The sequence below is a fragment of the Uloborus diversus genome, chromosome 1 (genome assembly GCF_026930045.1).
Source record: "Uloborus diversus isolate 005 chromosome 1, Udiv.v.3.1, whole genome shotgun sequence".
NCBI classification, from domain to species: Eukaryota; Metazoa; Arthropoda; class Arachnida; order Araneae; family Uloboridae; genus Uloborus; species Uloborus diversus.
In genome coordinates this window covers 86,332,882-86,353,467 of record NC_072731.1, presented here as the reverse complement: position 1 = coordinate 86,353,467, position 20,586 = coordinate 86,332,882, and the positions used below count along the sequence as shown (strand labels likewise).

The 20,586-nt window shown below is 34.4% G+C and overlaps 1 protein-coding gene across 1 annotated transcript in view; it reads left to right on the top strand.

Moving 5' to 3' along the window:
- LOC129229266 (uncharacterized) overlaps window positions 1-14,300 on the top strand; it is a 163,244-nt gene extending 148,944 nt beyond the window's left edge. The window contains exon 20 of the mRNA XM_054863575.1: window positions 8,540-14,300. Within this exon, the coding sequence (XP_054719550.1) occupies window positions 8,540-8,573 (34 nt within the window). The 3' untranslated portion in view covers window positions 8,574-14,300. The remainder of the gene's footprint in view (window positions 1-8,539) is intronic.
- The last annotated feature ends 6,286 nt before the right edge of the window (window positions 14,301-20,586 follow it).

The following is a 20,586-nucleotide window of genomic DNA, read 5'->3' as shown; positions in this document are numbered from 1 at the left end:
AATCCGTTGAGTGCCAGACGCTAAACCTTGAGAGTTTTTTAAAAAATGGTAAAATTCAAAGTGTCAGCCAAAAAAATGCAAGGTGTAAGTTCAGGTATAAATCATTTTTTAAACTATAATCGGCATGAAAATGGAATGTTTTACTAATGATAAAATATTAACAGTGATACATAAGGAGCATAATAGCTTTGATTTAGCTTGACAATAAACCCTAAGGTCGGGGAGGGGGAGGCCTTAAACATATAACTCTAGTCATGAGCCTTCAGGTATTATTAGCAAAATATTGACAACATATAACAACAGTTGTTACTTGTGCAGTATTATTTGGAATATTTGGTGGATTAAAAAATTATTTGGAATCAGTGAAAAATGGTGAGTTGCAAAATGCATTCACTTGTCAACTTGTCATGTCGAAGAGCATCACACTCGTGTTGCTCCAGATTCAAATGATAGACAAAACATTTGTGAAACACTTTCCGCCTGCATTGATGCATCAAATAGCCGCTATCATCGAAAGAAGGGAGTAGTTAACATTTACTCTGGTATGATTATAATTTTAAATGTAGAAGATTCTTAAAAATTATAAAGTCACAGTGGCATGTGTGTGAGAAACAGTAACCTCAAACATTCCACCAGAAATTAAGAAATACGGTTAAAACGATGACTACATTCACCAAAAGAAGACAAAAATCAGCGATTCACATCATTCACTGGCTACAGAATTTATGTATGCTGGAATAAACGAATTAATGGCATAATCAAGGGAAACAGTCTCTTTACAAAAATTATTTAGTCATTAACTGACTCCTAATTCTACTGTTTTGTTTGATTTGATGATGATGGAAATATGAGAGATACAAATAAATCTGCATTGAAGGCAAAACAGAAAGTATATTATGGGTAAGTGTTAGGAAGCACCTAGAAGTTGCTCTGCAACGCCAGCAGCGGTGAAGGATTACATTGATATTGTAAAAAACCATATTAAGCAACACGTACAAAGTATTCTATTGGCACACTTTGTGTTTAGCAGATACCATAAATTTAGCACCAAGTCACACGAGAAAAACATTTGTCTTGATTTTCAACTAAACAAAGAATCATCACTTGCCAAAAGAGATATCAGACAGAAAGTAGCTGCAAATAAGATGCAAGTAATTAAGATTGGTTGTGAGCAGACAGAGTTTGATGAATAATCCTCCAGGCCAATTTATATTTGTTATTGGTACAGAATTTTTTCAAATGAAGTTAGGGTTGGACTGCGAGCAGACTCCCATTTCTCATGGAGAAGCTGATGTAATTATAGTATTCTACATGATTCGCAATTAATCAAAAGGAAAGTCACATGTAATAGTAGGTTCAGTATCATTTTTATCGTATTAGAAAGTCATCTGTCCGTGTCCTAAAAAAGCTAACTTTGTATGAGTTCATAATTCATCTAGATGCTTCATTGGAGACAATAGATTTTGTGATACATCCAGCAACAAAATTTATTTTTAGTTCATATGCCCACTAGCTGGATGTATATCCTGTTAGTGGCCCCCCTGCCACTAGCAGGATATACATCCTGCTAGCTGCAGGAGGGGAGCAAACCCTGGGTGTGCAAAGGATATATCCAAGGTATATATATCCTTTTTTCTATAGCGTGTAGAAAATCTGCGGCCAATTACGTTTTAAAGGGTGATGATATCATTTTTCTTTTGCCAACTATGATTTTATTTGTATCCAGTTTTATAAATATTTTTTTCAATAAGAATAGAACCTGATTAATCCTGACTAATAGGAGATCCGATTCTTTTGAATGAATGAAAGAAAGGATTGAACAAAATAGCTATAAATTGAGCCAAGATTCACAAACAAACTACTGCATGCAGTAAAAGTACTCAAAAACCCTCCAACTTGATGCTATTGACTCCATTCAGTGTAGCTTCTTTATCTATGCCATGTACGTTACACAGGCCTGCAAAAATATATTATTGAGCGGACTCGCTTTGTATTCATACGATATGTGCATCTAAATGGCTGTCCGGATTAAGTGACGTCCGGTTTAATGAAGTTCAGATGACTGAGAGTTTATTGCAAATTTTTGTTCTGACTAAAAAATACTATCATTTTAAAATATCTATTAAATTTCATTGCACGTATGTTTCCATTATTTTGCTTCTTACGTTTTATAGCGGCCATCTTAAATTCCGCTATTATGAAAAAAACGCTCAAGGTTTAGCATCTGGCACTCAATAGATTCGAAATCAACAGGTAAAAATAGCATAGAAACAGTTAAAAAATATTATATATGTTCAAAAAAGAGATAAAAACATCATTATCAAAAAAATTTCAAAGGAACCAATTTTTCTTGGAAAAAAACTGTTAACTTTTTCTTTAAAATTTTTGAGTTTTAAAGGGGAAGATTTTTGTAAATTGATACCTCTTATTGTTGTACTAATGCCATAACTGCAAAATACTCCGTTATTTCCCAGAGTTTCTTCAGTTTTATTTGTATCCTCCCATAATCTTTTTAATTTGTGTGGGGGGGGTGGTAAGGTGGGTGGGAGCAGTAAATTTAGTGAATAAAAGAACCGACTTATTTAAGATATTTCCTTAACTGTTTTATCAATCAATAGATCATTTGTAAAAATCTACATTTAGAAACTTCCAATGGAGACATCGAGCACCAGCTTCGCGGAAAATTTCGAACAGTATTTGAGATTTCTATCCTGTTGCATTTGGAAGTAATGGGATAGCTTCCAATATTGTGCTGTCAGACCGCTTTTTGTTCAGCAAAGTACAGCAACTAAACATGATTGGTCATGAACACAAATGCTTCTGTAGACATCCTTAAATGTAAACACCAGGCTCGGATCTGCTATCCCACCGGAGTGGGGGGGGGGGGGAGGGCACATCCTTAAGCGACTCAACTGCCCAAGTAATTGAAAAGGAAAAAGAATAAACTAGCACTGAGACTGATTAATGTTACAAATACACACTGCTGGCCTCGGAGGCCCAGACAAACAGGGGACCCCAAAATTTATAGATCCGGGCCTGGTAAACACATTTCCGATACAGGGTTTTGTGCAAATACCCTGTGTCGGAATTATGTCCAATTATGTCCTATTTTCAATGGGGGTTCATGTCAGGCAATCATGATGACCAAATTATTCACTAATCGTACAGACCAGAATGTTCTTAAAACCAATCTTGAAAAGTTGTGACCCTGGGCCCCAAAGCAGGAAACTTGACGATGTTCTGCAACGTAATATCATTTGACCAAAATTGTTCTGCAAGTACTTCAAGTATTGTGTACACAAGCAACCGAAGTCACCTTTTCCGGAAATCGGGAACCCTAAATAAAAATAGTTTCATGCAAGAGTTTTTTTTTTTTTTCCAGTTTTTAAAACTTGCTATGTAGTTCTCTGGAACCTAAACTGATTGAGATTCTCCATAAATATTTTATCTTCTTTCTAAAATGCATAGAAAGAGCAGAGATGCAAAATTTTATAAAAATCTAAACTCAGGTGTCAAACCACGTTTTTTTTTTTGGTTAATTTTACATGGCATGAAGAAATTAAAATAATGTTAATAAATAAATGAATAAAATAATAAATAAAATGAGTTGAGTTAGGGTAGTAAATAATAAAACACTTCAAAACTTTCTAAATAATTGAGATATTTTCAGGATGCAAATGAATTGAAATCTCAAACAGGACATGCAATCTTCGAGATGGACGTATTTCAATGGTGGCCAGAGTTGGCTTTCTGCTGGCAAAAACTAGATTTTCCATGCCAGTGGCAGAAACTGGTTATAACCAGAATAATATTTGTTTAAGTAAAATATAAAAAAAAACTTCACTTCATTTTAAAAAATAAAATCCTATACTAGTGCGCTTGATTTAGTTCGAAAAGGGAACTTTCCAATTGCAGATGCTCCTAATATTTGGATTAATCTAACAAAGGACGAAAAATCATATGGGTGCTTAGGAAAGAGGAGTGACATACAGAATTAAACAGGCATTACTGATTGTAATTTGCTCGCTTATATGCTTCATCTAAACTGCTTGTGATTGAAATTAACTTGAGCTTCAAAGAAGAAGATGACAGAATTTTACTTGCCAATGTAGATTTTCTATCTAATATCACCACTTTGCAAAAAAAAATGGCCACATTTCTCAAAGCTTATTTTTCCCCTCAAATTTTTACCAATAGCCCAGTTACTAGTTGGTCCAGTTTAAAAAATATACAATAGAGGAAAGTTTCAGGAACATTGCTTGTTCCTTGATGCATTGCCTGCTATCTCTTCTGTTAAAAGAATATTCTAAAATTTCTCATTTGTACATATTAAATTGAAAAACTTAAGATTTTAGAAACCACCTTTTCCAAGGGGCAACTGCAAGGTCCAAACAATGTAACATTTGATTTTGAATCGTGATAATATTGTAATTAAATTGTGCTTTTGTTAACAGCTAATTATTTTCTCCATGCTTTTTCTATTGTTGGTCAATAATAAATTTTTTGTCATTTTGAGTTTTTGCTGCAAATGTGGCAGAAAGTGGTTTTTGCCATGCCGATTTTAACCGGTTTCTACCAGCGGTTTTAACCATCTCGGCAGAAACTTGCCAACCCTGATGGTGGCATATTTCCAAAACATACATTTATGGGCTAAATTGCAGTGGGTGAAGGTCGATTGGAAAAAATAAGTAAAAAGGAACCGAAACAGCTAAAAAATTCAGAATCTCTTCAGATTTAAATGTATGAAATTTCTGAAGAAAATCTGCAGAAACTGCCGATTTTCTACAAATATCTTTCAACTGAAGATAGAACCTTGCACAAATTCTGTAGATTTCTTTAAGTTCATAGAAAATCTAAAGTTCCTGCAGATGACTCATCGAATTCAACCTTTTTCGCGAGCTTTTCACCAAATTATTGTAATTTCCGAGAATTTTAGATTTTTTTCTAATTTAAAGAAATTAATAGAATTTGTGCAAAATTTTATCTTCAGTTGGAAGACAGTTGCAGAAAATCTGAAAAATTTCACAGAAATCTAAAATTTCTGCAAAAAATTCGAGTTTTCCTCTCACATTTGAACAAAATTGTTCTGCAGCTCAGGCATCTGTTCTGCCACGTATGTCACAAATTTAGTAGTATTCTGCTTTGGGGACCCTGGGTGACGTCTGACATAGTGCGCTCATTATCTTCCATAAAAATTTCATCATTGTTTTTGTACATAAGTCTCAATGCAAAGGTGCCTGTTCATCTCCCTTAAGGGGTTTTAGTACCTCAAAAATGATAAAACGATCAAAAAAAAATTTTTTTTTTTAAATTTCTAAACAAAAAACTATTCTGAACACAGGGGAAAAGTTTCAATGCTTTAGTTCAAATATTTAAAAAGTTATGAGTGGTTTTAGGCCATGCTCCCTATGTGTTCTTATGCAAAAGAAAAACTTCAAATTGCTTTTTCTCGATAATGGTTTTTTTGTGTTTTCATGTCATTAGAATCCCTAAGGATTTTTTTCTATTAAAGATACAGCTTTAAAGTAATATTTTTTGCAATTGGGATAACATATTTGACAAAACTGTGCATTTTATAAGCATTTTATAAATTACTCAAATGTTTAGAGCATGTTAAACCTTTAAAAACCAAATTTTTTTTTAAAAAAAACTTTGATTTTTACATAATCAATCACAGAAAATTTTCGAATGAACTCATAAGCAAATGAATGCACAGATTTTTAGAGATGATTATAGTGATCGTTTTGCAAAAAACGTTTTTTAAATTGGTGCAAAAATAAAAAAGCCTTAGGGATTTTAAAAAGTTGAAATTTTTCCTCAATTTTTTGAATTTTCAAAAAAAAATTGGCAATATTTTTAAATTTTGAAGATAAATTATTGATTACAAAATAAGTATGCATGTTATGGTTTCAAAGAAATATAAAATTTATATAAATTAAAAGAAATTGCTTGAAAGGTACTGTGACCCCTTAAGGGCAATGGCGCAACGCTTCAAATGTTAAGTAGCACTTCCACTTAAACTCAGTAAAATCAGCGTCATAAAAAATTTCAATGCCACAGTATGCACCATGATCCCCCCCCCCCCTGTTGACTCCTCTAATGTGAATGGCTGCAAGCAGTCTCCAATTAGCTCAACATTTCCAGTCAATGATGTGTGCAGTTGGACCAGAGGAACAAATCCATGCCATGTATACACAAGCTGCACCACTATGAGCCATCAACAATTTCATTGTGTCTTATTGACAACTTGAAAAAGTTTTGCTTTGTTGGAAAAAGTGTAGGGACGGAGTATTTTAAAAAATCAAATCACCGCCATTAAAATAAAATAGGAAATCAACACTCAGTCTCAATTGATTAGTTTAAGATTTCTATTACATTTTATATGATCTACTATATTTTATATGCTTCTTCTATTTATCATATGAATAAAAGAGTCATAAATTTTGCAGAGAGCATCTTGTGAAAGCTGTTGAGAGTAATTTTTTCTATTTTCCGTGTTCATTAATTTTACTTTTTTTTTTTTTTTTTTTGAAAAAAATAGCGAAATAAAAAGGAACTTCAGTAGTGAAGGAAAACTTTTACCACAAAAATTTATACATTTAAATTCAGCCCAAAAATTTTAAAAACCATCATTTTACATTGTAAAATCAAAGGTTTGATGTATGTATTTATTGGTTTGCATCGTGATATTTCCCTTTCTGCTCCAAATAGTCTCTGGTCTTTAACAGGGATTAAAAAGAAAATGATTTAGTATTCTGGTTGTGGTAAGAAAAGATATCCCCCTCCCTGCAAGTGTGTACAGTTTCTACTTGTAGTAACCATCTGCATAGAAACTGGAATTTTCAAAATTTAAAAAAATTAATTCTCTTGACCATAAAAGTGGAACCTTAATTTTGCTAGTTATTTTTGAAACAAGGAATGCTAATAGCTTTCTACCTTATTTCTAACGAATATTTTCCTTTAAACTGATCTTTGCTGCTTATATGAACATTTAGATCATATAAGTGAACTAATTTATCTCTCTTCTTTTTCATTTGCTAACATATTGCAAAATTTGCTGCTGAGTTTTGTTAACATTGTTGGCATAAGTAACAACAACACTGCATGTTTTTTGGTTATGTGACCCATTCTTTTGAATACAAAGGGTGGTGCATTTAGCTTTAGTTTTAACTGTATTGTGAATAACCATTTTATTTACTATGCAGTAGAACCTTGGTTGATTGTTTCTCAAGGGGTGCACAATGAATGTGTGTTGATATTAAAACGTAAATAAAAAATTTGCGGTAATACAAACAATGTGTACAAAAAGGAAACTTAAAAATTCTGAAAAACTTTAAGGTTTACTTTAAAAAAGAGTGCTTTATAGTACACAGAAAATTTTACAGTCAACTATTCCAGACAAGTAAATGGGGATCTCAGTGCCAATTAATTGCTTTTTTAATTTTTTTGTACTATAAAAATAGAGCTATAAGTTTGATTTTGTGGTTACTATTAAATCTAACACAAATGACAGTACTTTTTATCATACATTTTCATAATTTTTTTTAGTGTAGTGATAAATAATTTATTACTTGGATAATGTAAAGAAAATAGATCAAAGTAGCAGAAAACTATAATTTGTTTATTTGAAGAAACGGTAATTTTATGTTAAGGTTTTAATGCATATACTTAATTAAAATGCAAACTTGAGGAAATAAGTTTGAACAGTTTCAAATGTGTGATTTTTGCAAACTTTGAAAAATATCTTCTTTTTTTTTTGGATTATTCACTCAAAAAGAAAATTTTTACTATAATGAAGGTACAAAAACAACTTTTTCAAAAAAAATTTCTATGTGGGTTTTGCTAACAATATTTGAATAGAATTTGAAAGAATCATAGGAATAAAACAATTAATGCAGGAAGACAATGGATGGAGAAAAATAGATTGAGGTTTCACTGCATTGAAAAAAAGATTAATATATAAAATTGTTTTATGTTACTATGCAACGGTGAAACTCTGGTAACTCAGCTAAACTTAGTAAGTCGGCATTTGTTTTCCCAATGGCTGATCCAATGTTAATTTCAATGACTGTAAAAACTCTTTTAACTTGACATACATGCAGGAACCCCTTAAATTGACCTCCACTTGCTATTATAGTCCACTTTTTGCTGCTGTTATTCTGTCACATTTTCAGTCAATAATTTCTTGGACAGAGGTCTTTGAGAGAGAATTCCTTTTTGTACCCTTGGGATTTGACCTCCCCACTCTGCACTGTTGGTGTAATCCTTAAGGCTATGAAGGGGTTGGAGGAGAAATGTACTCAAACACAAGGGATTCCCCTTGTGTGTGAGTACACACACAAGGGGGTACAGTTCAAGTGTACAGTAAGCAATATAGAAAACTTTTTAAGAATTGAAATTATGGAATCTCGCTAAGTTGACATACGCTTAACTTGACATGTTTTCATTCTCCCTTGGGGTGTCAAGTTATTGAGGTTTCACTGTTGCATCATTAGAAGGTTGTTTTTTCCCCATGCTAAAAGTACTGAATCATTTTCAGACCTGAAATATCATCTACCAAAAGTATCAGCTGAGAAATCTTCCTGGCCAAAATATTTCTCTGATGCATCTCACAGATTTGAAGAAAATACTGAAATGTTGAAAAATTGGGATTAATTCAGTTTATTGTTATTTTTTAAAAAAAATTATCAATGACTTTATTTTCTTGATTCTTATTTCAATGATTATATTATGATTATATGTTTGTAAGAAAATTTGTTTTGTGCAACGAAATGTAAAGCTTTGCTGCGTTTCAGTCAGGCCCGGTCTATACATTTGCCCCCCCCCCCCACCCCCCATCCCTCTGCAAAAAATCACTGGACTTCTAACCGCCCACAGGATTGCTCTATCCCCCCCCCCCATGCCAAAAGTACGTTTTTTTAACCATGAATTCTAACCATGTTGTATGCTTTTAACTGCTTCAATATTTCTACTAAAATTTTGAATTTATTTCTTTAAATTTTTTTTTTTAATTTATTTATTATTTTTAGGTTTTGATGTACTTGTTTAAACGCTTCTAAGTAACTGTGCGACTTTTTTTTAACCTGATTTTTGGTAATTCATTTTAGTTGTGTCAGCAAAAAAACAAAACTCCCGTAACTTTAGTCTCTACCCCCCTCCCCCCGTGCTTATGTGCTTCAGTAGTATGTGTTGAGTTTACATTTTCCCTAACATTTTTACCAAAGCATTACAAAAATATTTTCAACTGTACACAGGGGCAGATTGCACAAAACTGAGCAGCTAAGATCAGTTCTGCAAAAACAGCATACTCCCATATATTCCTTCTTTCACTAAAAGGAGAGAAATCTGAAAAGGACGGGTGAGGGTGGATCATTTAATGTAGAAATTGATGACGAACCACTCTCTAAATTTATGTTGATCTTCGACCAACTCCTCCGCCAACCATTTGTTTACTTGTTGGTACTTGCGATACAAATGGAATGAAACTACTCTTTTGGTTGAAGACTAACAAAGACAGTTCACAGTTGCATTACATACTTCTTTGAGGAACAGGTGAAACGGAATACTGTCGCAGGATATCAGGGGATGCCTCATTTCCATACAGAGCAACTAGCTCCATCACTACAGCTTCGAATAAAGCTTCAGAACTCTTTTAAGGAAGGAAAGTTATGATGGCCTGGTAAACTGTATATCAGTTCGTTTGAAAAACACCGCACAGTTTTGTTTTTCTTAGACAGACATGGGAAGATGTGGTATCACATCTACTAACTGCGTGAAGAAAAAACACGAATCTAAGTGGTATTCCATTTTTCCTCTGTTGAAAAAAAAAATTATAATAAAGCTAAATAAAAATTAACTGGACTTTGGCACTTTCCTGAAAGGAAATATTTTGAATGTTTGAGACAAAACAGCAAAAAAAAAAGTAGATCCACCTCCTGTTCATCATCGATCACAATCTGTTGAGATTTACTTTTTTCGATGGTGGTTCGGATAATGTTTCAATCAGTTTCTCTAGTTGTTTTTTTCTTCAATGCCCTCAAGTTCCAACGTAGGGAGCAGCTCGTCATTAAGGTGTTGTTTATTACACGATTTGGAAAAACATTTCTTAAGGAGCACTCTGATGTTGAGAAGTCAAACAAATCATATTGCGATAGCACGCAGTCGTTCTGATGTATCCGAAGGCAGTAAAAACATCCCAGAGTCATTCCAGTTCTCCAATAAAGTTATACATGAACATAATTCAGTTAACTCACTGAAACAGCACACAGCTGAATTATTTAAAATATTACAGCTATGGATTAGTTCTTTCAGGCTCTCCTTTAGTTTCATTAGAACCTGTTCATCATACAAGTATGCTCACAAACTAGGCAAAACTTTATTGATTCGTTAAACCGTGAAGTTTCTTTCAGTGTACATAAAAATCCTTTGAATTCATTTCGTTTTTCACATCTCATGTAAATAAAGGTGAGCATTTTGGTTAATGTTTCTAGGTGCATCCCTATTTTCCATACTTTCTGCTTGAAAGATTTTTCAATAAGTGTAAACATTCAATAATATTGCGCTTAAAGTGTACAGGGGGTACATTTTTCATTCTAAGTTTTCAGCTGAATCTTTACATTTGATATGATGAACCTGGACAGTTTCATTTGCTTTTGCAAAAAGAATGAGTAAACTTTCATTTTCATTTATTCTTTATTTCTCTGCTCTTCCCTCTTTGGGTAATTGAATCTCATTACAAATTCGTCTGATACCAAAATTATTCTCTATTCAAAATAAAACTTGGTAGGTAACTTTCCAGTCAAAAAATGAAATACGGCCAAAAATGCATCAATGTTAAAGGCATACATACGTAGGGGCAATCGCCAACGAAATGAGGGGGTGCCGCAAGGTGCCTCTCGTTTTGACGGAACACGATGGCATTTCCACGAGGGGCACCTTTTGGTGCCCCTCAGCTTATAAAATGCCCCACTTGCATAACATTAAGGGCGCCTTGCGATGGTTTCAGTGTTAAGTGTTTGTTTTTTATCTAGTGGGATAACATTTTACTAGGTAAATGTTTAGATTTTCAACATTTCCATTTTTCGAAAAGTTTTTGGGGCATTAATGTTTTACAAATATTCGAAACAGATTCATTGCTTGCATTTTAATTTGCATTATGCATAGTCCTCTGATTGTTCTGTTCATTAATATGTAAAAATATTTTTAAAAAATAGGTATAATTATACATTTATGTTATAACTAACTTAAATTTTCTGTGTGAATGGAATTAAGGGCGCCAGGAAACTTTCGTCCCAGGTGCCACCAGCTCTTTGGGCGGCCCTGCATAGGGCAAGAAATGTTTGCGTTACCCGCATAGGGCTGTCAACTATTGGCCTATTTAATTTTTTTTATAACCGCTTTGTTTTGCGAGCACACATAACTAAAATAAACACACATTAGAGTCTTATTACATCATTTTTTACCCCTTCATTTTTTAGTATGGACCATATTGTCTTAAAGTGTTTTCTCTCGTTTCATCAAAAATCAAATTTTTCAATTATTTGTCTGTTTTGCAACTGTTAAAGTACTGCTGAACCTACAGACTTCGTTTTTGGCTTAAATGAAAGCCAGTCGAATGTATTGTAACAGTATGCCCATTTTTTATCAGAGTGGGAATTCATGTCCATATTTTGCATGGAATGTGATCAAAGCATAATTTTTTTATTTTTCGCCGAAAATGGCCAATTTTTGAAGTACGATATCTCCTAAACTATTGGTTGTACAAAATGCCACTTGAGCTTAAATTGTTCAAAATTTAATGTGCTTTAAAACAGGTATTTATTATTCATATTTATTATCAAAAGTTGGATAGTTTAGGAGTTACAAAGGAAAAACTAAAAAAAATCCGGAAAGTTCAGATTTTGACGAATTACATAGCGAGCACAGGTTTTTGAAAACTGCAAACTTAGATTTACACTACCCTAACTGACCCAAACAACCTATTAAAAAATCAGAACTACATCTTGCTTTGCGATTTTATCCTCCTTTTTTTTTTTGTATAATATGACTGGACTAATATTCCCCCATACCTATGAGAGAGGGGGGCAACAACCAACACATTTCCTCATTTCATAACCACCTGGTTGGGAAAAAAATTGTTTTTAAATTTTATTGAATTACTATTATTATCAGTGGCAGCAATTCGGAAGGGGGAGGGAGACTACCCACCCCCCTCACCCACACTTTTTATTTTTCTGTTTTTTTTCTATTTAGGAATCTAAACTAGAAATTATAAAACAAGCTGAAATGTGAAAATTTTCAGATCATAAATATTTATTTTATATCTGTTTATGAAACATTTAGCACAAGCAGTAATTTTCAGTTTGTTGTTCATTGTTTAGATATTAGTAAATCAATTGTTTTACTTAAACAAGCCATACTTGCTTAATGAAATTATTACCAAGTATTTGTGACATCTTAAAATACTTTGGAGTAAATAATGCAAATCAATTACGTCCAGCCTAAGTGTTTCTTCGGTAAAAGTTATTGCATACATAATTAATTAAAATCTTAAGAAAAACGTGATTAAAGCTGTTAGATTTACATTAATTACCACTCATATTCTCTCAAAACCAGCCTTACCAAAGTTTTGTCCTTTTCTTTCTCTCTTTTTCTTCTTTCATGTTTTTTGCTGCTGTTAAAAATCTTATGACTTCTAGTTGTCGTTCTTTTTTTTTTCGTCTCCCCCCCCCCACTTTTTAGTCCCAATCGCCGCCTCTGATTATTATTATTTTAACAATTCATTTTTCCATGACATTTATACAAATACAAAAGTGACGACCAGCAACAGGCTCTGGGCCCAGCTAGACTGGTCCTAGTCAATTTACAATCCCCAGTGAAGATCAATGGCCCTCTTAAAACTATCTACTCCCTTGCTCATTACCACCTCTTCCCATAAACTGTTCCAAGGTTCCACTACCCTGCTAAAATAATAATTTTTCCTAACACCCATGTTAGCCTGAGATTTAAATAGCTTAAAACAATGACCCCTTGTCCTATTTTCAGTGCTAAACTTCCGCCTCGTAACATCTTTCATTTTAATAAATTTAAACAACTGAATCATGTTCCCCTCGGTCTCTTCTTTGCTCAAGACTGTACATTTTTAGCCTTCTAAGCCTGGAATCATAGTCTAAGTGAGAAAGTCCATTTATTAGCCTTTTAGCTCGCCTTTGAATCCTTTCCAATACATTAATGTCTTAAGATAAGGAGACCAAAACTGAACAGCATACTCCAAATGAGGTCTTACCAAACTTCTATATAAGGGCAGAAGAACTTTTTTAAATCTCATATTCTCTCAAAACCAGCCTTGTTACCCTTAAACAAGAAAACAAACAGGAGCAACCGTCTGATTTTAAATGAATACTTGTTCCTAAAATTATATGAATATATTCCACCTCTAATGAGAATATTTCATAAAATATGAATTGAGGTAGGGAAGCATGGAGCCAGGGACATGCACAAAAGTTTTAATGTCTGTCACAAGTGGCTTTTATGAGGCCTCCCCCCATACTCTCTACCCTTATGCCCCTACATATATTTCTCTCCATATTCAATTATCCTTCGTGTCTCCCCCTAAATAGTTACATTTTGAGGAAGATTTTAAAAACCTGTTAAAACCAATGAAAGTTTTTATAAATTTGTTACTTTTGTGACTTGTTGTAGAACGGTACTCTACAAAAAGAATTTCGAAGTTTTTAATATCTATATTTTATTTACGCTTCTTTATTAAGAGGCACATCAAGTCAACAAATGTATACACATATGCTCCGGTGTTACCATACTAAACAATACATAAAACAAACACTAAATATTTCTAAAATTTTGTCAAAATAGTGTAATATTTTCAAAACCCCCACTCTGACCTCTGCTGGTTCTATAAATATTACTAAATCATCAATTTTCACCTTGTAAATAGCAGCAACAGTACAAAAAGATTTTTTTTTCCCCCTTTTTGAAACACAACTTTTTAAGTGATGTTGGATTTATCATCGTGGGAAATGGGATGTTGGAAATATTTTTTGTCTAAACCTTATTTCAGAGTTGATATAGATTTCATGTGGTGGCTTTTTGTCATACTTGTTGATAAGGGAGACCGAAAATTAAAGCTTTTTAATATAATGGATGCTCTTTACAGCAAAATCCAATTTAACAGCATTGTTTGATCCATGTGATTTTAAAAAGATGTGAAATAAACATGTATTCATCATGTAGAATCGATTTCCCAAAGCTTTGTATAAATATATTTGTTGTATGAATAAATATTTTTGATGCAAGTTTTAATCATGTTTTCTCAAAATGTAGAATGAAAGCATGGAGAAGTAATTTCCGGAAGAAACGCCACAGTGTGTTTACTCAGTAGAACTTGCATGCCAAACATCACACAAATGCTCTAACGTTTCTGTAATAAAAGAAAGCCTAAAATTGTGTTTTAGGACTTGTTAACTTTATTTAAAAGAACAAATTATTCATGAAGAAATGTTCAGTATTAAACTTATCATGCGGTTTATAAATGCTCTCTTTTTTTTTCTGTAAAAAAAGAAACTTATAGGAATTTAAACAATTGGGACAGTTTCAAAATTTGAAATTTTTGCCCCATTTCGAAAAAAATTGAAAAGATACGTACTCGCTGTTACTAATATCAAACAGTTTTAATCTTCCTACCTAACTTATCACCCACACATTTGAGTGTTCTTTTCACTGTTAAATTTTAGCTGGGGTTAACAGGCTGTTATTTCAAAGCTTTTTCCGACAAGGGTGGGGGCAAATGGTACATACTCAGTACATACACAAATGAAAAAAAGACAATGTTTCGAAAATCCTAAAACCGGTAATGGTGAGGGGAGATGAACTCCCCCGGATCCCCCAAATGACGGCCTTTGAGGGCTTATACCCTCCCCCAGGTGCAAAAGTCTACTCTGCCCATGACTACAAGATGTTTTCAAAAAATACTAAACATATTTCAAAAATAGAATATGAATTCCAAAAAACATAACACCGGAAAGACACTTTACACATACCCATATTAAATTTCATGCACGTTTATCACAGTCATTATTGGAATGAACCTTGAAAGTAAATTGTTCGAAAGAGATTCAGTTTTTTTTTTTTAATTAGGCTCCCAGTTGGATTTGGCCTCCATTTGCAGATTTCTTTCGAAAAAATGAATGGGTTTTCAAACAAATGAAAAACCACCAAACTACCGGCAGATGCTCTTGGAAGAAAACATTTTGAAATTAAGACACTGAAAGTCTGTTTCAGATTATTTGAATTGCACACTCGAAAATATATAAGGCTTTAAGTGACTGGGGTGACTTAGGAGTTAGGATCCTGCTCCGAGTTCTCCCAGATTAAACTTTCGGAAGTGCGGCCTTACGATTGACTTTTCTTTTTATCATCCCGATTTTAATCCCACTGTTTTAACGAAACAAAAAGATACTGACATTATCAGGGTGCCCACACACCTGAAAGGGAAAAATCAGAAATTTTGAAATTTCTGAAAAAATCAGGGAATTTAGGAAAGAATCGGGGAAAATGAAACCAAAGCTGTTTTCAAGCATTGGTCGGCAACTGTTCCTGTTAAATATCACCCAGAACTGGAGAATCAGTAAACTCTTAACATCTTTCAATTAAAGACTTTGTGGAACGAAGGAGGAGGACGTAGAAGGAAAGAAGTGATATAAGTTTTGTAAATTTCATTTTGGCAGTACACTTGCGAGAAAACGCTGCTCTCAGATATAGAGTAAGTGCCCGTGAACGCCAGAACTATAGTATAAAGAGCCAAAAATTTTCTGCGTAAGCACAGCACAGCAGGCAAGAAAGGTTCGCTATAATTTAAGCTGAGTCGCGCTCGCGCTGGCTTTAGCAGCCGTCAAAAACCGAGTCGTTCAATGTCAAGTGACCTCGTCGTCTCCACCCCACCATCTCCAATTTGAACGAAATTTTGTAGAAATGCAAATATGCCATTGAAACTCACCTAGACAAATTTTCAGCTTCCAAGACCCAAATCCGGAGGATCTAAGATCGATAAGGGGAAAAAAGGCTCCAAAATGGTGGATCAGCTTTGTGGAACGAATTACCACGTTTAGCACTGTCCCCCCATTAGAGGCCAATTTGGAGCATTTTTTTTTCTTTTCGAGGTATCTTTTTGATTTGTCTCTTGGAGGAAGAAAATTTTCACAGGTTAGTTTCAAAATCCATGTCTGTACCCCAGTAGAATGTCCTCCAAACCGGAGATGGTTGGAACCTCCGGGAATTCTATGATTCCCGATGAATCTATGATCGCTTTTGCAGCAATTTTACGCACCTTTGCTATCTGTTTCCTGCCAAAGCCAGCGCGACTTAGCTTAAATAATAGCGAACCTTTCTTATCTGCTGTGGTGTCATTACGCAGAAAAGTTTTAGGCCTTTGTAAGATGATGTAAGTCTGCCACTCATGGCTTTTGGACTAATAAAGCGTGAGTCCGCAATTTTTCGATACTGAGTTGTAAAAAACGATTATTTTTTTGACAATCTAAGGATAGATATTTGGAGGGAAGGGGGCTCGGGGCTCCCACCGCCGAAAATTTTTTAGAACAAATTTTGAATGAGTTGAGGCTCTTTGGAAAACATAGTAGGAAAAACACAATTGCTGGCAATTTTTAAACGGTGGAAAATTAAGGAGGAAGGTTCACGATTTCTGTGCTGGACTGTTTTAAAAAAGCTGAAGCCTCAAAAAAGTGTAGGTCATTTTTAATATCGTAAAAGTGAGGGGGGGGGGCTTTAGATGTAAATTTAGGCAGTCTTTGGTGAACTTAGGAGAAGTTCTTCAACTGTTCTAAAGCAAAAGTTTTTTTTGAATCGGAAGCATTAAAACTAAATTTTAGTCCATATGTTTGGATGATATAAGGATAGAGAGGACTCGGGGGCTCTCTCCAGAGAAATGTTTGAGGCTGAAGCCATCTTTGGTGAATTTAGAGGAAGGAGTTCGGAGGTACTCTCTCAAATATTTTTGAAGTATTAGTATTAAATGCTCGGTTTTAGGCTATCTTTGGTTTGCATGAAAGTAGAGGGGATTCTGAGTCTTTCTCCCAAAAAATTTTGGAAACTGAAGTTTTAAAACTTTTAAGCTGTTTTAGATAATGTAAAGATTAAGAAGGGGGATGGAATTTTATTGTAGGCTTCGTCCAAACTGTAGTCTTAAAATGACTGGAGTCAAAAATGTGATCTTAAAGCGTTCGGGGGTTGTCTGACCCCCCCCCCCCCCCCCCACCCGCGGAATTGGAATATTGGGCGCCGGGAACATTTTGCGCTAAGCATTTTGGACGCCAAGCATATTAGGTGCCGGTAACATTGGGCCCATTGTTGCGCCTAAAATGCTCGGCGCCCAATCTTCTTAGACCGCGCCCCTCCGAAATATTGAAACTGGATGAATTGGAACTCTCTATCTATTTTTCAGTACTTCAATGAAGATTGTATTCCCAAAAAAATTTCATAATGTCAGTCTTATAACTTTTAAGTTGTCTTTGGTGATGTAAACATAAGGGTGGGTGCTCTCTTTAGGAAAAAATCCGAAACAAGTGCGACAAAAACGCAAATTTAAGACCACCTTCTGGTGAATTCAGAGGAAGGGATTAGAGGACTTTTTCTCAAAGAATTTTTGAAGCTTATTTATTAAGAATTCTGCTTTAAGCTATCTATCTGTGACGCTAGGGATAGGAAATTTAAAGGCTCTCACCCGAAAAGATTTTGAAATTCAAGTCTTAAAACTTTTAGGTTGTCTTTGGCAATGTCAAAATAGGAGAAAAGAGGGAGCTTTTGTTGAAAAAATTCGAAATCTGGTGTCTTAAAAAACGCAAATTTATTATATCGTTGGTGAAAAAAGGGGAAGTAGTCGGTGGAGTTTGTGCAAAAACATTTCACTTCCGGATACCAGTATGAAATTTTGTACAGCACTTATTTTCATATAAGAGAGCAAAAAAACGCCGGGAGGCAATTGATTGGAGGTCAAAACTCCCTCTGGTGACGTCATCAAAATGGCCGCCATGTATCGGTTAGTACGTTGGTTTAACTGCTTAGAACTACATAATAGGTCATAATTTTGTAAAATTCAAATACATTATCTGAAAGCCATTTAAAAAAGCTCTTTAATAGAGCTTAGTTTTATTTTCTACTAGTGGTACCCGCACGGCTTTGCTTGCAGTAAAAAAATTAAAAGGTCATTTGATTCACCTGTATATTTACACACAATGGATGATGAATTTTTCGCCAATTTGCTATGTTAATTTGCTCAGTCATTTTATGGTACCTTCCTTCCTTCCTTCCTCAGTTGCAAGACAGCCCTGGGTGGGCCCTGGTCTTCTCAACATTTTTTTTTTTTTTGTGTTACGGTTCCACGTTATGATAATTTGGTAATTTACTCGTCCACGTTATGATAATTTACTCGGTGAAATGTTCTTAAAATTGAAATAGAAAAAGAACAAAATCGAATTTTCGAAAAATCGCTTCGAGGTGCACATCCCCATGCTACAAACTAATTCTGTGCCAAATTTCGTGAAAAAAGGCCGAATGGTTTAGGTACTATGCGCGTCACAGAGAGACATCCAGACAGACATCCTTACAGATATCCCGACAAACTTTGAACTTTATTATTAGTAAAGAAGACAAATAGTTTAATAATTATTACAATATCAACGTGAAAACTGATAGGAAAACAATGACTTTCTTGCATTCGCCGATATTGGAGTAAAATTTTTTCTGTTATACCTTTATTATAAAAGAACCTTTCCAGTTTCATTAAATTTAAATTTGTACTTCATGTGTTAACACCTTTTGTCAGTATTTTACCTGTATACTGAATGAAAGGGAGGTTAAAATGCAGAAATGATCAAAGTCACCGCCCCAAATGGATCGAGGACTTAGCTATTAATGCTAGCGTATAATAAAACAATTTTGTTAAACATGCTTACATTTTAAACATTTAAGAGAAATAGATGAAAATTATACGTTTTAATACAAAGAAAAAGTACCTGTTATAACGAAAACTGTAATAAGTTTTTTTAAGGAGCGTTTTACGTATTGCACTGACCCTCACAACTACAAAGAAGGGTACAATTCAGACCTGATCAGACGCATGGACAGCGTGTAGACATCTTTTTGTACTTGCATGATATAAGTTCCTGTAATTTCTCAATTGTTATTTCGGGGTGTGCATACTAAAGAGATTCAAACTCTTCACCAATTTTTTTCCATCCCCACTGACATGGATCCAAGAGTTGAAAATTTTGCTGAAGACATTTTGTCCATAGTGAACACTGCAACATTGCTCTCTTTAGGTGATGCAGAAGAACGTTGCTAGATGGTGGAATACATTCAACTGGTCTGTTTTGCTGGGTGAAGAAAATTCTCCTAGTCGCATTTACGGTTTCCACTGAGCTTGATGAATGATACGTCAGGTCGAGGAAGCGTTGAATAAATAGGAAATGCTTATTGTCTTCATTGATGCTTTCGGGTACTTTAGTATAGTAAAAAAAACTTTCTAACATAACATTCTAACTTAAACATCTCTAAACGCCATCCACATTTTCCATGCAGTTCTTAGTTTTACCAATGCTAGCAAAACTAGACACCGGATCAACTCATATAAAGGCATGGAAAAAAGGTAGAAGATCTGGTAAACCTTGTGGAAATTTACGGTGCAAAACGTGGATGGAAAGATGCCGCAGATATTCTCCACTTCCATACTCCACCCATAGCTCTTGCAGTTTTGGAACTCGGAATATAGCAATCACTACATCGTCATTGTCAACAGTTTTCACGGTGATCTTAGCATGACCCGAGTATTCTATTGCATGCTGCATATAAAGCAATAGCATCGCATCGGCTTCTTCGTGGGACACAGGAGACATGGTTTCAAAATTGTTCTTGACTGAAGCAATTTCTGTCTTTGTAGGTGCATACAACCTGCTTCCCATCTGGTAGATCCATTTTCACGAGATTTTCTGCCAAAAATTCGAAAAGCTCCTCTTTATTTTTATCTTTCGCAGGAAATTTAGTAAATGACTTTGGTATCAAAACATTGGATTTTATACATATTTTTGGTCCAGATCCTCTCGATTGTCTCGTGTCGCTTTTCAAACTTCCTTTTGAATACGGATTAAAAACTAAATCTACCCTATGAACGCTTTTAAATCTCATTAATATGTATGGCTTCACAATCTGATCGCAGTATTGTTGGACAATTCGAGTAGACTGAGGAAAAGCATGTGAATCAGTGCAGCCCCATCAATGAACAATTTGGTTCCGGAATAGCCGTCAAAACCAGTCCAGTAGATTGGACGATACAAGAAACTACGTCGGACTTTCTTCTTGGTTTCCTAAATTTGTCAAAGTTGGAAATAGAAGGTGGACACTGGCTTTTTTCAAGGGAAAAAAATCTTTTACATCCATTTGAGTTGCTTGGCCGGCAACATATAGCTTAGCAAAAAGAGTGCTGCCTTCCTCAAATCAACAATGTTTTGCTTGTCTTTGGACTGAACAGAAATATTTTCTGCTCATCAAGAGGAGATTGTT